The 15,599-nt window shown below is 50.2% G+C and overlaps 1 protein-coding gene across 1 annotated transcript in view; it reads right to left on the reverse strand.

Annotated features, from left to right (window-relative positions):
* Positions 1-285: 285 nt before the first annotated feature.
* The window catches only part of DNAJC11 (DnaJ heat shock protein family (Hsp40) member C11), a 65,619-nt gene continuing 50,305 nt past the window's right edge, over positions 286-15,599 (reverse strand). Inside the window, 10 exon segments of the mRNA XM_032495091.1 lie at positions 286-1,736; positions 2,159-2,288; positions 2,938-3,080; positions 3,163-3,220; positions 3,736-3,805; positions 4,950-5,105; positions 10,875-10,991; positions 11,343-11,428; positions 11,955-12,144; positions 14,932-15,005. Coding sequence (XP_032350982.1) covers positions 1,711-1,736; positions 2,159-2,288; positions 2,938-3,080; positions 3,163-3,220; positions 3,736-3,805; positions 4,950-5,105; positions 10,875-10,991; positions 11,343-11,428; positions 11,955-12,144; positions 14,932-15,005 — 1,050 coding nt within the window. The 3' untranslated portion in view covers positions 286-1,710.

A 15,599-nucleotide genomic window follows, 5' to 3' on the forward strand; every position in this document is an offset into this window, starting at 1 on the left:
TCCTGCCAGAGTGATGGCCTTGTCCCTGCTGAAGGGCCAGCAGGGCACGACCACCTTGACGACCCAAAAAGGTGGCTTTAGTTAAAAAAAAAAAAAAAAGCCAGCCGAGACTCCTGGCCTCTATCCTAAGGCTGGCCTGTCTTTCTCAGGCAAATGTCTGACTCAGAGAACTGAAGCCTGGCTTCAAGTTGAACCTCATGGTTTAAAATGTAGTTGGAACAATGAGAATAAAGGCCAGAGCAAGGCCTGTGAGGTGGGGCGTGAACAGACGTGCCGGCACACGGCCCCGCTTTCAGGAAAGGTTTATTGGGGCGGAGGGTCTTCCGTACAGTCCATTTCAGATAGAAGGCAGGGCAGCGGCGCCCAAGCTGCGGCGCCCAAGCTGCGCGCCGCGGAGGGAGCACGGCTGCGGCCGCTCAGGTAACGGCGCTTATTGCACGATTTACATTCAGAGCGGCAGCTCGGAGGGAAACTTCACTGGAGGTAAATGTTACAGAGCTGGACAACCTGAACTCTTTAAAGATTGGAGGAAGGGGTTATCAGTGATTTCTCCGGTACCAATGTCAAGAGTGAAACCTGATTTTAACACCACCTGGGGTGGGGGTGGGGGGGGCGCTGTCACAACCACCACCGGCTGGGGCCTCTGCTCATCAGGTAGCTGTTGAGCGCAGTGAACAGACCAGGCTGTTCAGGCGTATCCTGGCTCCTGAAATGTCCTGCATCCACAGAAGAGGCAAGCGAAGGAAGAGTCTTGCGAGCACTCAGAAAGTGGGGAGGAGCTGGATCCACCAGGTGCGAGAGCAGCGGCGCCACCTGCTGGCCGCGAGCGAGGGCGGCGCAGGTGGGTCTGGAGCTCTCCCAGCAACTCTGACCCCATCTCCCCTTCTGAACCTGCTCCCGTTCCGCACTCCAATGTGCAGCCAATGTGCAGTGCGGCAGCAGCTCGGGCACTGCGCTGCAGGGGGCAGGTCGACAGGCACCTGCCTTTTCCACGAGGACACGGGTGGCTCCTGGGGGGAGAGTGACCCATGACAGGGTAGACCCTGGGACCAGGAGTTACACCTTCCGTCCCAAGCCAGGTGCCAGTGGAATGAATCAAGAAGTTCTGGGAGGGGAAAATAGAGACTAATTTCCAAAACCATTTGTTCTCAGATAAAAAGCAGATTTATACACCCACACAATCCTCTCCAGATTCTCAGTAATATTTCAGCAGGAAAAGGTGGTTTTCAGGAAGTTGACTGGATAGATGCTCACTCGATCCGGAGACTCTGCTCAGGGGAACTCCTTCCTTCCATTTCATTTCCCATGTTCAGTGTGGATTTCAGGAAAAGTAGTTCACAGTCCTATGCATGAGGGCAAGATGTTCATAAATACCTCACAACAGACCGAGAGCTACTGGGTGGCTGCAGCCAGCACATGTGCTGAGGAACCTGGGGAGGGCCCTTTCCTCAAGGGACATGATCCTTGGGAAAGCAGACACGGGCCAAAGTGCGGTTCTGGTCCAGGTGGGGCTGCCCCAGTCCTACCTGCAGCACCCGTGAAAGTAGGGTGCCTGTGTACACGCCCCTTCACATAATTGATACGGTACCACCTTCTATAGAAAATACAAAATAAACACATCTGATGTCTGGGTTTCTTCCCTGCTTCCAAATTTGTAGACTCCCAGGAAGATGTTTTGCAGCCTCTTTTTAATCTGGTTTCTCAAGCGGTTTATCCATCAGTATCAATCCTGTGAGCTGTAAAAGAAAAGACCAACTCAGTACATCGAAAGGCAACTGTTTCTACACCCTCTTTCCACTTAGGCGGTTCGGCCATCAACAGACCAGAGACTGCCTGGCCTGCAGCTGAGCAGAGTACAAGCTGCAGAGAATCACCTGTTCTGGAACACAAAAGAGCAGCTGGCTTTGCTTCATACTCAGCCACCCATGCTGCAGTTTCCAAGCAAAGAGCTCACGCTAAGTCCACCTGGGAGAGGGCTGACCCCCGCCACCCCCGGCATTGCTTTATGGCTCTAAGCAAGCTGTGACGCCCAAGCCCGATGCTCCTGGAAGAGGAGAGAGGGAAGGTGGTTGTCACCCCACACTCCGAGGTCCCTGGTCCCTGTCAGTGGCTGAGAGCCTCCCCTGAATCCAGCACAGGGTGGGTGGCAGCTACTCACACTGCTTTGGTATCCTGAGCGCCTCGCTGTCGAGCGCCATCACCTGGTGCAGGACACCCCGGAACTGGTAGAGCACCTTCAGGTTCTTCTCTTCACCCACACATGGGTCGTAGAACCCAGGCAGCCCCGCCTGTAACCAACAGAGTCTTATTCGAGGGTGCTGTTTAAAACCCAGCATCACCACTTTCTGGCTGCCACCTGGAGGAGCAGCATGGAAGTGCCTCGACTTTCCCTTGGGAGCTGCCCACAAAAGATGCTAGCTTGGGAGCTTGAGGAAAAGAAATGAGAATTGCAAAAAGTTGCCTATTTGGTCCCATACTTCCCTCGCAAAACAGGCTCCTTCTGCCACACTAAATGCACCTCTGTCTTCACAGAAGCCCCACTCAGGTGGCACTCCTAGGAGACCTGCTCAGGGAACCAGGAGTTCCTTGGCCCGAGCTCACCTGCACTTTAATTCACCTTTCTCACCCTTGCCCTGGACTCCAGTGAGCCTCAAAGTGCTACGGGGGCCTCACTCTTTCTGGAACAAGACAAGGAGTAAGCGGAATGTGAATTTTTTACAAAGGCAGGAAGTGTGTTTTGTTTGCTGCTGGATGCGGAACTCAGTAGGTGCTCAATAAATACTCAGCAATGAATGGATGAATGAACAAAGTCAACAGCCCCAGTGAGGGGAGAACCTGGGTGCCGGCAGCAGCCCGCACGTGAAGGCTGGCAGCAGGGAGGGTTTCGCTGCGGTAAAACGGCCGCTTGAGAGCTGCCCCCGCCGCCAGGCGCCGCACCTTGGAGGCCTCGGTGAGGATGAGCTTGGAGTCCTTCACCAGGCACTGCAGGGGCACCGTCACGTCGATCACCTTCACCTTCTCGCTCTTCCTGCTCTTGTCGTTGACGAACTTCCCGTACCAGGCGTTGACGATGATGAGCCCTGAGGATGCGTGAGGTCAGGCCAGGCGCATCCAGGGCCCCCCCGTGCCCCTCCCCGCCCCATGGAGGCCGTGCCTTCTCACCCATTCTGGACTCTTCCGCCTCGATTATTCTTCGGACAGATTCCTGCATCAACCGAACCTGCAAAGAACCAGGATGGTGCTTCCTATCAGGGCCTCCCTGGGTTCTGCTTCTTTGTTCAGAGCTCATGTGCCCAGGGACTGTGTGCTGGGGAGGGGGGTGTCCTTGTGCCCCGGGGGCTGTGTGCTGGGGGGCACATCAGCCCTGCCCCATCCCCTGCCGTATTCACTTTAAAGAGGAGAGGACAACACCCACCACTTTTAAAAACCCTTGTTATGCCCTTAGAGGGTGCCGGCATCTACTCTGGGACAGGGACTGACGTTCCCAGTGTCACATCCCACAGGCAACATGAAGACTAAAATAACCAACCAAGTGGTTGGGGCAGAAAAGCTTGGGACCAGGCCCCTGAGACCAGCGTGCAGAGGGTGAAGTACTCCCCCACTGGCCCGGTGCAGCCGCGAGGCCCAGGAGAAACATGGGAGCCCGCGCTGCAGCCGCATCCGCAGACAGCGCGGGAACGTTTGCAGTCATGCAGAGCGGAAGGACTCCCAGGGTGGCATTCACGCAGCCCTTACAGCAGCTTCTGCCTCTTGTTTCTTCTGCAGAATGTCGGTGGCCGTGCTTTCCCTTTGCTTCTCCAGTTCCCTGAAGTGAGAACAGCACTGGTGTCACCGGCAGGGAGGCTGCAGAGCCCTGGCTGGCCCTGCGCCCGGCTCACACTGTGATCTTTCTGCAGGCCCGGTTCTAGAACTTTAAACAATATTTCCAAGACCGCTTCCAGCAAATCTATTCTTCACTGGCCTGGGCAACTTTCCTGCTGTCCCTGGACGGCTGTCCCCACCTCCTCAGCAGGGCGCACAGGAGACCCACCCCAGGAGATGCCCCCAAACTCTGGGCTTATCACATGCCACCTCTGGTAGGGACATGCACTCCACTTCACATGCACAGATGCACTTCCCTCGCAGCAAACACGGGGACCCCGGGCGGCGCACCCCACCCCGTCAGAAGACCTGACGCTGCACTTGGTTCCAAGCCTTGAGCTTCCTGGGGAATCAGAACCCTGACCTCTAGTGAATCAAAGCCTAGAGGGGCCCCAAGAGGAGATTCATTCCTTTTCCCCAGATTCTGTAAGCTCAATGATTTATTAAATTAGAACATTATAAAGTAATGAATCTAAACCACCTTGGCCACTCTCCCTTCCGAGATGCCAGCACTCTGTCCATGGAGTGGGTAACTCTTTTTACTTTAAAGTTAGCACCCAACCCCACACCTTGTGGCCTTTCTCTTGCCTTCAAGACCACCTGCACTCTGTCTATGGAGTGTGCATCTCTCTGAATAAACCTTTTACTCAAACACAAACAAACAAACAAAAACAACAAAAAACCACCTCTCAGACTTAACATTATGCTAATGGATTATCCATAAGAAAGGGCAAAATAAATCATCTCTGTGACTTGTAAGGCCATGGTTAATGCATGCCTTAACGTACGGAAGAACTCAGACCTGCTCCTCTTGAATTCAGTGCCAGGAAAAGAAATGGTTAGAATGAGAAAAAGGAAAACGTTCTATTTCTGTGGCCATGGTTTATAGTCCCAACAGTTCTGAAAACTGACTCTGTTTCTGGAAATGGGAATGACAGATGAGGGGGTAACAGGGCACCAGACACCATGCTGAGCACTATTAATTCTTCTAGTAACCCTATGGGGTACATTCTATCATGTCCATTTTAAAGATGGGGACACTGAGACAGAGCTGTTTACTGATGTCCCTGGACATGTTTTAAACTCACTTCTCCTTCTGAGCCCTGAGATACGGTTTGATGATGAGACGGTGCATGGCGAAGTAGGCCACGAGTGGCCCCACGGTGGCGTAGAACACGGCGCTGGGGAGCAGCTGGTCCGTCAGGTGAATGGGGAAGAAGTAAGTCTGACTGGCCCTGTTTAACCTGAAAACAAAGCAAAGCGAGACACCCAAATGAGTCAGGGCTCCAGGTAGGGAATGGGGTCTCAGCCACAGGGAGAGACCCCCTCGATACAGAGGACATCAGCTACAAGGAACCAGAAGTCTGCTTGTTTCACAAGCCACTCCCCTTAGCGGGTCCCTATCCCAAAGTTTAGCCGCTGGATCTGATGTATGTGACAGAAGGAAGGCCCCACTCCCTGTTGACCTCAAGGGCCAAGCAACAGACTGATGCCTGACCAGCGTAAACGTGGCCTGAAGGTGAACCCTCCTGCAGGCAGAGTTATATCCCAGTCTTCAATGTATCTGTTCAAACGAGGTGTGTGAAGATTTCCAAAGTTAGCAAATTAAGGAGGTCCTGCTCTTGGTAATGGGTGAGTAGTTCCCATTGGACCAATCACCGCACAGACATCAACTGTAGACTTTGGCTCACACACAACAAACACTTTCAGGGACCAGATAGCAACTAAGGATAGCAACCTTTAGCTTGAGGGTAATTCTCAGTCTGTACCATATGGATGATTAAAACTGGAAAGAAATCTGCAGCCCTATTGAAGAACCAGAGCTCAGAGTCTGGGGCAACCACTACAGCTGGGAAAAGGGGGTCCCCCAAAAGGAAAGTTACAGGTGAGGAGTCCCAGGTTCTATGCATAAACACGGCACGCATCTCCAGCTGATCCCCTGGTCTATCAGTGGCCTGGCTAAGGGTGAATTAATGTGTTGTGCTTTGGTTGCTGCCACACAGGTGAGTCTGAGTTTGCAGTGTGACTTCAGCCAAGTTAATGACCTTCTAAAGGGAAAAGTCAAGACTTCTTTGAAAAACATAACAGAATACAGAATCTCTGCAATACGTTGTTCGCAACACCTAGAATACACTACAAACGACTCTACATTCCCAGACACAAGAGAAAAAGATAACAGAGACCAACCCCAGTGACCCACATGCTGGAAGCAGCAGGTAAGGATTTTAAAGCAACTATGTTAACTCTGCTCAAAGACATAAAATAGTCACTGATGGCTTTAACAGCAGATTGGAGATGAAAGAAGAAATCAGTGAATTTACAGATTAATAGAAATTATCCAATACGAAGAACAAAGAGAAAAAAGACTGAAGACAGAGGGGCAGAACCTCAGAACCCTGTGGGACAACATCAGGAGGGTTAGCATGTGAGTGACTTGGGCCCCAGAGAGGAGAAAACAGCGCAGGAGTAAATATATGAAGAATTAATGGCCTAAAAGTTGCAAATTTGATGTAGGATATATACATTTACAGATATAAGAAATTTAGCAAACCCCAAGCAGCATAAATACAACAAAACCACATGTAGGCACACCACAGTCAAAGTGCTGAAAAATAAGAGTGAGAAAGTTGAGTTGCTAGAAAAACACACATTACATGCAAGGTATAATGATTCAAATGACCAATGACTTGTCAGAAACAAAGGAAACCGGAAGACAGCAGAACGTCTTCAGACCGAGAGGAGACCCTGGTAACTCTGAATTCTATGCTCAGTGACGAGACCCTTCGACAATGAGAGCAGCTCCAAAACTGACGAAGAACACTCAAAGCTAAAATGAGAAACGAAACAACCCAGCAATGACACAGGCAAAGATCCGAGTAGAGAAGTCACTAAAAAAAAGATATGATGTCAAATAAGCGCATGAAAAGGTGCTCAGTATCTCAGACACGAGGGAAATGCAGACCAAGGCCACGACGGGACGCGCCCGTGCGCCTGCTGAAACAGGGCGGGGAGGACGCGGGGCAGCGGCCCCCCCCCCCCCCCCCCCCCCCCGGCTGCTGGCGGGAGGCGCAAACACCGCTTTGGAAAGCAGGGCGGCGCCTTCTTACACAGCTAAGCGCGCCCGGCCGCGTGACTCAGCAGGCCTGCACCTGGGCGCTCGCTCCCGAGAGACGGAAGCTCACGTCCACACAAAGCCTGTGTGGGAATGCCCGTCTCGGCTTTACCTGCAACTGCCCAAAGCGGGAACAACGGAAAACCTCTTTAACCTGGTAACGGTAAGCTGTGGCACATCTGCACAGCTCGGAACAGACAGCAACAGAGAGGACCGCACTCCTGACGTACGTGACAGCACAGACTGTCTCAGAGGCACGACGCTCGTGAAAGCAGCACAGAAGGCTTCACACCGGATGATTCCAGTTCCGTGACAGCTGGAAAACGCAAACCTACAGGGAGAGAAAGCGGACCGGCGGCTGCCGGGGCCGAGGAGGGCATTCTGGGGGACGACAGAAGTGTGTTCTACACCTTAACTGTGATGGTGATTACATGACTTACGTGACTGTCAAACTCTCAGAGCTGTGCCATAAAAGGATGAATTTTAATTTGTGTAAATTTTACCTCAACACACCTGACTTTAAAAACTGTAGCCATAATAAAGCCTAGTTCTGGGACAGGGATGCTCACAACTGAATTCCAGGTTGATGTAATATGAAATAAAAATAAAATGATACACATAGATATAATAAATTTATAAAATATAAACCAAAATAAAGGGAAAAGAAAGACATTTTCTTGATCAAGAATACACTCTAAGAAAAGCTAAAGAAAGTTTTTCAGGCCAAAGAAACTAATACCAGAAAGTGTCTCAGATTTTTAGGAAGGAATGAGGAACACTGGACATGAGTTGAAAAAAAAAAAAGTGGGTAAATATAAAACTCCCCCCTCTCCAATTTCTTTAACATATATATGACTATTTAAAGCCAAAATTATAACACTGCAGTGGGGATCCCATTGTACGCAGATGTAACACAAGACAACCACAGCATAAAGGACATGAGGGGGAGAGGGCCCTGGAAGTTTTCCAGGCTCCTTCATCTTACATGAAGCAATACAGGATACTACGTCTAAATAGATGATGGAAGCCTAACAGTGTGTACTCTAATTTCTAGAATAACTGCTAAAAAAATAATGCAAAGAGATATAGCTAAAAAGTGAACAGATACATTAAAATGGAATGCTAAAAATATTCAATTCAATTAATATAAGAGAAGACCTAAGAGGCTGGTAAGAGTAATAAAAAGTCAGAAGGGATAAATACAAAACAAACAGTAAAATAGCAGGCCTAAACCCAACTGTACCAACAATTTAAATATTGACAGATTAAACACTCCAATTAAAAAAAATTGTATGAATAGATTGTAAGAATGGAAAAGCAAGATCCAGCTATATGCTGTCTATGAGAGACACTAAATATGAACAGGACAGGTTAAACGTAACAGACAGAAAAAGATAAAACTATAGAAACAGTAAGCTTAAGAAGGCTGGAGGAGATGTATTAACTTCAGATAAAGTAGATTTCAAGACAAAGAGTATTATTAGAGATAAAATACACAAAGCAAAATTGACAAGGGAAGAGAGAATTCCACAACCACAGCTGGAGATTTTTAACACTCCTAAGAAATCCCCCTCAAATCAGCAGAGACATAGAAATTCTCCTTTCTGACAAATGCTTTCAATTGCCTTGACCAACTGGATTTTTATAGAACATGACACCCAACAATTGCAGATAAACATTCTTTTTAGGTGCATGATACAGTCACCAAGGTCGATTGTATGTGGGCCATGAAACAAGTCTCAAGTATTTAAAAAGACTGGAATCATACAGAGTATGTTCTCTGACCAAAATCAACTTAAACTAGAAATCAATAATCAGATATTTAAAAAACCCCAAAATATTTGGAAATTAAACAATATATTTCTAAAAGTGAAATTGGAAAATAGTCTGAACTGAATGATAATGGTAATACATGTCCAAATTTTTGGTATGGGATAAAGCTGTGTTTAAAGGGAAATTCATAGCCTTACATGTTTATACCAGAGAAGAAAGGTCTCAAATTAATAATCTACGCCTGAGCCTTACAAAGCTGGAAAAAGCAACACAAAACCAAAATAAGTAGAGAAAAGGAAAAATAAAGATCAGAAATCAATGAGATAGGAAACAGATAAACAATAGAGAGATTTTATGCTAACAAATTTGATACTCACATGAAATGGACAGATTCCCTGAAAAACAAAAATTAACAAAGCTGCCATAAGATGAAACAGAGAGCAAATCCTGAGAGTTCTCTTCACAAAGAAATTTTTTTTTCTATTTCTTTAATTTTGTATCTATACGAGATGGTAGATGTTCACTAAACTTACTGTGATGGTCATTTGATGATGTGTGTAAGTGAAATCAGGCTGCACACTTTAAAATGAGGCAGTGCTGTGTGTCAACTGTATCGCAATAGAGCCGGAAGGGAGGTAAAAAGATGAAACAGGAAGTTGGAAAAACCCTGTATTTATGAAGGAAATTCACTTATCAAAAACCTTCCCACAAAGAAAACTCAGGCTTAGCTGATTTCACCAGTGAATTCTATGAAACATGAGGGAAAAAAATACCGTTCTTCCACAAATTCTTTCAGGAAATAGAGGCAGCAACACTTCCTAACTCACTTTATCAGGCTGCATAACTCACTCTGAAACCTGACAAATATATAATAAAAAAGTTATAATCGGCATCCCTTATAAACCCAGATTCAAAAATTCTAAGAAAGATACCAGTAAATCACGCCAAGCACTATACAAAGAGTATGACGCATCACGATCCGGTGGAACTTTCCTCAGGAATGGCAAGTTGGTTTAACGTTCAAAAGCGCTGTGGTCCAAGCGAACAATGCAGGGGAGAAGCCGGCGAGGAAGACCATCTGCTTGCGCTGAGAGGACGCGCCCTCCAGCAGCGCGCTGGTTTAGTTACCAACACAGCGTGGACAGTTCAGCCTATTGACGCAGGACTCGGCTGAGTGAAAATGTTTCCTCCCAAGAGGCAACAGAGGTGGTGAGAAATGGTCAGATTCAGAGGAGAGCCGAGATGATTTTGGTACATTAAATCTGGAGTGTGGGAAAAGGGTGCTGAAAGCTAACTCGAGGGTTTCTGGACAGAGCCAATGGGCGGATGGAGTGTTCATTGCTGAGACGGGGAGACTCCAGGCAGAGCAGGTTTTGAAGGGTATGTGCAGCCGAGGGTGGGGGAGGCTCAGAATTTGAGATAGAACATTTGAGATGCTGTCAGATACCCAAGGAGAGAGTTGGAAAAGGAAGTGGGATACCTGAGCTGGATATGGGAGGCGGTGGCACCCAGCCAGGGCCGTAAACATGAGACTCATTAGGGCACGACAGTATTTAAAGCCAGGAGGCTGGACAGGACCACTCAGGGAGTGAGTCCAGGCAGACAAGGACGGGGCCCCACAGTGACACCTTGGTTTAGAAGCAATCAGCCAGTCAGGTAAAATAAGAGGTGGCTCAGAGAGGCTGGGAGGCTGGGAGGTAGACATGCCACTGAGGCGGTGGGGAGAAGTGGTCTGTGTGCTGACGGGCAGGGTCTGGGGGAGAGAGGACTGACTCTGTCTGCGCTGATGCGAACCTGCCGCAGCCGTGTTGGGGAGTGGGTGTGAGGGGCCGGCACCCCAGCCATCTGTCCAGGGCCAGCATGGAGGGCAGAGGGTAGCAGGAGATGGGACGGGGTGGAAGACGGGCTGGTAGAGCATAGGACATTCTCTGATGCAGACTGAGACCCCACTAACTGAATATTGGGCTTCTGGATCCCTTGAGGTTTTGCTTACACACCTAAGACAGAAGTGACAGCATCTTTAAAAACAGAATTACAAAGCAAAGTCTATTTCTTCCTTAAGGTGAAGCCCAGGTGAATTACAAGTTGCCAGACAATCCTTGGCCAGAAAGATTGGCATTCAACATACTTGATTTTGAGAGAAACGCCCTGGGGGACTCCAACGCTGACAGCCGCACCTAGAACGCTGTGCCTGGAGATCTTCCTCTCGGCTCCATACTCCACCACCGTCCCAAAGAAGCCTGCCCTGCAGGGAGCAGATGGCAGTGAGCAAGCCAGGGCCCCTCAGCTCCTGATTCCTCCTGGATCCTTCCAGGTCACCGCGGGCAACTGTCACTCAGAACAGAGGCTGGGGCTCCACCCCCAATTCCCTCTTGCCTCCCCACCACCCACAGGGAGTAGAGTCAGTGGTGACAATGGAACAGAGTCGGGACACCAGTGGTGCGGTTCTTAGACCCGGGTTCCGCAGGGATGGGACTGCAGAGCAGCAAATTCCACTGCCTCGCAAGAGGAGGCCCTTCAGAAATGTTACAGACACGCAATCAACGAGAGCAGGCACTTTACTACGACCGGGTGCGTCAGCCAGGCTGGGACTTACTTAAGGGATCCCTTCACGCGAGTCTGATCGTCATCCTGGAATTTGTGCTGATAGCTGATCAGCGCAAAGGAGTGAGGGATTCCAAGCTGGGGAGACAGAGGGGAGAAGGCGGCGTGCTGGCAACTGAGACCGAAGTGGGCAGGGTCACCCTGCCAAGTGCCGGGCAGCACCCTGGGAGCCCGTCAGGCAGGGCCCACGACCCGGCAGCCACACAAAGTGTGTGAAAACGTACTGGCAGAAATGTTTAACAACTGGGAGATTTCGCATAAACCCCAGTTTCCTGACTCTTGTGAAAGAAGTCCCGACATCGAGCCTGTGTTCTTCTGGGGCGGCAGGTGCCCACCGAGGGATGGCCATGAGCAAAGCCCTCGCCCTGCCCGCCCACGGAGGCCCTTGAGTGCTTTGGGGTCACTTACCGACCCCCCGATTCTGTGGGCTTTTACCACCAGAAGCATGAAAAAGGCCTTTTGCTTTAGGATAACTGGACCATGGCTCCCCCGGGAGTCCAAGAACACAGTACTTCATTCCTGAGTGAATATGAACAAACAGAACCTGCCCCAACCCCACAGGCGCTTGGATTAGGCGTGGTGAGAGGGGAAGGGCTGCCCTCACCTGCAGGGCCACAGTGAAGTGGCTGGTTTTGGTGTCCCGGACGATGCTGGTGTTCATGGCCGACTGGATGCCCCAGCGCCACTGCAGGTAACCCACGGTGTTCTTGTCCAGGTTCCGGGCCAGGACAGTGGTGAGGCCGGGCCGGATGCCACGGGATGAAAACTGCAGAGCACAGTTGGTTGTCACAAAGCTGGGGAGACACACAGGGAGAAAGGGTCCTGGATGACACCTGGCTTTCAGCTGTGCTTGGTCCTCCCCTCTCTGCCAGCCCACTCATCCCCGGGCCAGCTCCCCACAAGGAAAGCAGAAAACCAAGCCTCTCTCCCAGAGAGGGAGCTGGGTAGGGGTGGGGTTGATCCTGTGGGATCTGTTCAGTTAACACCCCACTCTGATCTGCATGCCCTATCCCCATCCCATCCTCACTTCAGCTACAACCAAAGAGGCATCTGTGTGTCTGCCTTTCTAAACCAGCGGATCCAATCCTGTTGCAAATCAGAAACACCTGCGGGGGCTCCCAAACTTGGCTGCACACTGGACTCACCCGACTAACCTGAAAACACTGGAGGCTGGTGCCCGCCTTCAATCCTTCTGATTTATAGCCCTGGCATGTCAGAAGCTTGCCAGGTGATTCTAATGTGCAGGCAAGCTTGCGAGCCCCTTACCCAGAGCCCACCCAGGCCAATCAAGTCATTATTTTGGATGGGAGGGCCAGGCATCGGTACAGTTTCTAAAGGTGCCGTGCAATCCTGATGTGCACTCAGGGCTGCATGGTACTGACCAAAGCCACTTGAAAAGCTAGTAAACCATCCCCCTGAAAGGCCTGTGAAGTTTGTTTCCAAGGGAGTCAGCCCCATCTTCTGGTTAAAAAGGGGTATTTCATGTCAGTAACAAAGGAATTCACAGCACTTCACTCAAGGTGTTAGGAGCGAACAGCTGGCCTTCTGTAAACAGCCATCAGTCACCAGACGGCCTGTTCAGTCTCTCTCTCCATCCTGAGCTCTGGAGGTGTTGCTTTTGCCACTAAAATAATGATACGTGTGGTAACTCTGATGACGTTTGCTCCTGTACTCACAAAGCGCTTCCCACGGCCGGAGGAGCTAAGGACCAACTACTTGCTCTCCACAGGGCCCCCGACCCAAACTTTCGCTCATTTATCTCACACCCCCGTCACATGGACGGCAGCTACATTCTGCTCTGGCCACACCGGGGTCCAGGGAGGCAAGCAGTGAGAAGAGAGATGAAAGTCCCCGAGATGTTATGCAGTCACATTTAAGAGTCAAAATATGAAGAGTGAGATCTCCGTTTAATCAAAATGGTAAGATTTAGTACTTTTATGGAACATGTCCTAGACAGAGAGACAGACTCTGGGCAGAGGTCAGCAAGGCAGGCCCTGCACCGGGGACTAAGAACTTCCCACAGGCTGCCTGCCTGTCTCGGAACTGATTCCACACTCACCCACTGACCTTCTGATCACTAGTTTGGACCTGCAAATAACTTGACCCTGGGACCAGGGCACCTTGAAGAGCAGACACTGTCCATTAATAAAATGGCAACCTTTTTATACATCTGCATTCTCAGGTCTGATAAACTGGGTACTGTGATGAAGTTCAAATTCCAAACCTGCAAAAGCTGATGACCAGCTACACCTAGACCCTCAATGGACAGACACTGTGAGGCTCAACCAGATCGAAGCAGCCAAGAGGTCTTCCTCAGTGAGCGCCTCCTCAACGTGTCTGATCTGCAGAATGACCTGGGTGCCTGATGAATTCCCCTCTCGGAGGACAGGGGAGGTTGGGGGTGGGGGGAGGAGCCTTCGCTTTTAGTCAGCAACATCAGAGGGGACAATCCTAAGCAGACAAGGTCAGGACAACGCTGACCTGTACAAATACTGTCCACCTGAAGCTCCGGTAAAAAGCATAAATCCTTGTCCCCTCCTCAGACCCCCTGAATCTGAGTCCTACAGCAGAGGCCAGAGAAGTCATGTTCTAAGCAGCGTGCGGGTGAGCCCACGCCAGAGTCCGGTCTGCCCGCGAGCCTCAGCCTGGAAGCACCGCTCCGGGGTTCTGCTCAGCTCTGCTCATCGCCACCAGCCCCAGCCTTCACCTGTCCAAGAAGCCATGCTCCCTCTCTCTCCCGACAGCTCTTATTCTGTATGTCGAATCAACCTGCAAACGTGCCTTTACTGCCAGACTGCAGGGCACAGACTGGTCTTACCCTGCAGAACCTGGCAGGCAGGCTGATGCATGTCCAACTGGAAGGGAAAGACCTTTCTTTTCAAACCACAGGCTCCATTCCAGGACTCCTTCAGTTACATTTTATCCCCTAGAGGAGGATTTTCTACCTTCCACCCATTTCTTTTATCTGAGCTCAGGTATCCCCAGACGGGAGATCAGGACATCTTTGTTGTTCTAGAAGGGACAGTCCTAGGCGTGTGACATCATCACAAAAGCGGAGAAGATGGAGCACAGAGGCTGGCGGGGTTTAAAGCTCTGGCATGACAGAAATCTGTCTGGTAACCAGGCCGTCTCACATGGTGCCTCACTGCTTAATAAAGTCCCTTTTCCTATCTGAAGACGCATTCTCTGGGACGAGGAAGCGATCAAGTCCATAAATATTTCCAACCTTGACCAACTTCCCTATGAAGGTGCTTTCCCTCCAGCGTATCACGGTCCTCACGGCCTCAGAGCCACGGTGACCAGGCAGGGCAGGAGCCTCATCCCCACAGAGGAAACGGAGGAACACGGAGCAGAAGCCTGGCCCTGGGCTGGGACAAGAAGCAGTCCCCCTTCTCCCCCCACAATCCAGTGGTCTTTGCAACAAGCACACTGCCTGCGTTCCATGCCAGCCCTGCAGTCTGCCCTCAGTGACCTTGTAGAACAGACAAGATAACTCCAGATGACCTTGACGAAAAGAACACAGGTTCTAGTCTCCTAAATCCACAAAGACCACCAAGGAGGATTTATCGCTTTGTATTTACCATCTTGGCGTGAGATTACGGAACAGCTTGAGACCAAATAAAGGTCCCTGCAGATCCCCAGCTCCAAACTCTAACTGTTCAAAAAAGAAAAAGAAAAAGAATTAATGGTGTTTTATCTCATAGCAGCAACCCACCTCTGGTTATAATTCCTTCATTTAATTCAATGCCATCGGCCCTTGCCAGGGCTCGAAAAGTAGGGGCTGGAAGATTCTTACTATCTCATCTTAACCTTTGCCAAATGGAGATGACTGTTTCCATAGATCCAAAGTAGGGAGTTTTCAATGAGGCGTGTTTCTGAAGGGAGCCCCTCTAAAGAAAGCACCGCTTGCCCCTGATCCCCGTCTCCCTCCCTGCCTCATCTGCGGAGGCCTGCTGCAGTCAGGTGTGGCCCCCCCCCCCCCCCCCGCTGGCTTCTTTTCATCTGCTCGGCTTCACCGTCTCACAGGTGACTGGAGATGGCTCCCAGGGGTCTGGCATTAAACCCGCCAGCAGTTCCGCTCAAAGCCTTGAAGTCCAGCCGGTTCTGGCTGCCTCATCACTAGTCTGGGTGACTTTCAAGGCAACTCTTTAATGTTAATTTGATGCAGCTCGACTTGCTCGGCATATCGGGCTGTTAAATGACTGCCAATAAGTGGACCAGAGAACCGAGACGGAGGTGCCCATCTTCT

Source organism: Camelus ferus, chromosome 13 (genome assembly GCF_009834535.1).
Source record: "Camelus ferus isolate YT-003-E chromosome 13, BCGSAC_Cfer_1.0, whole genome shotgun sequence".
NCBI lineage: Eukaryota > Metazoa > Chordata > Mammalia > Artiodactyla > Camelidae > Camelus > Camelus ferus.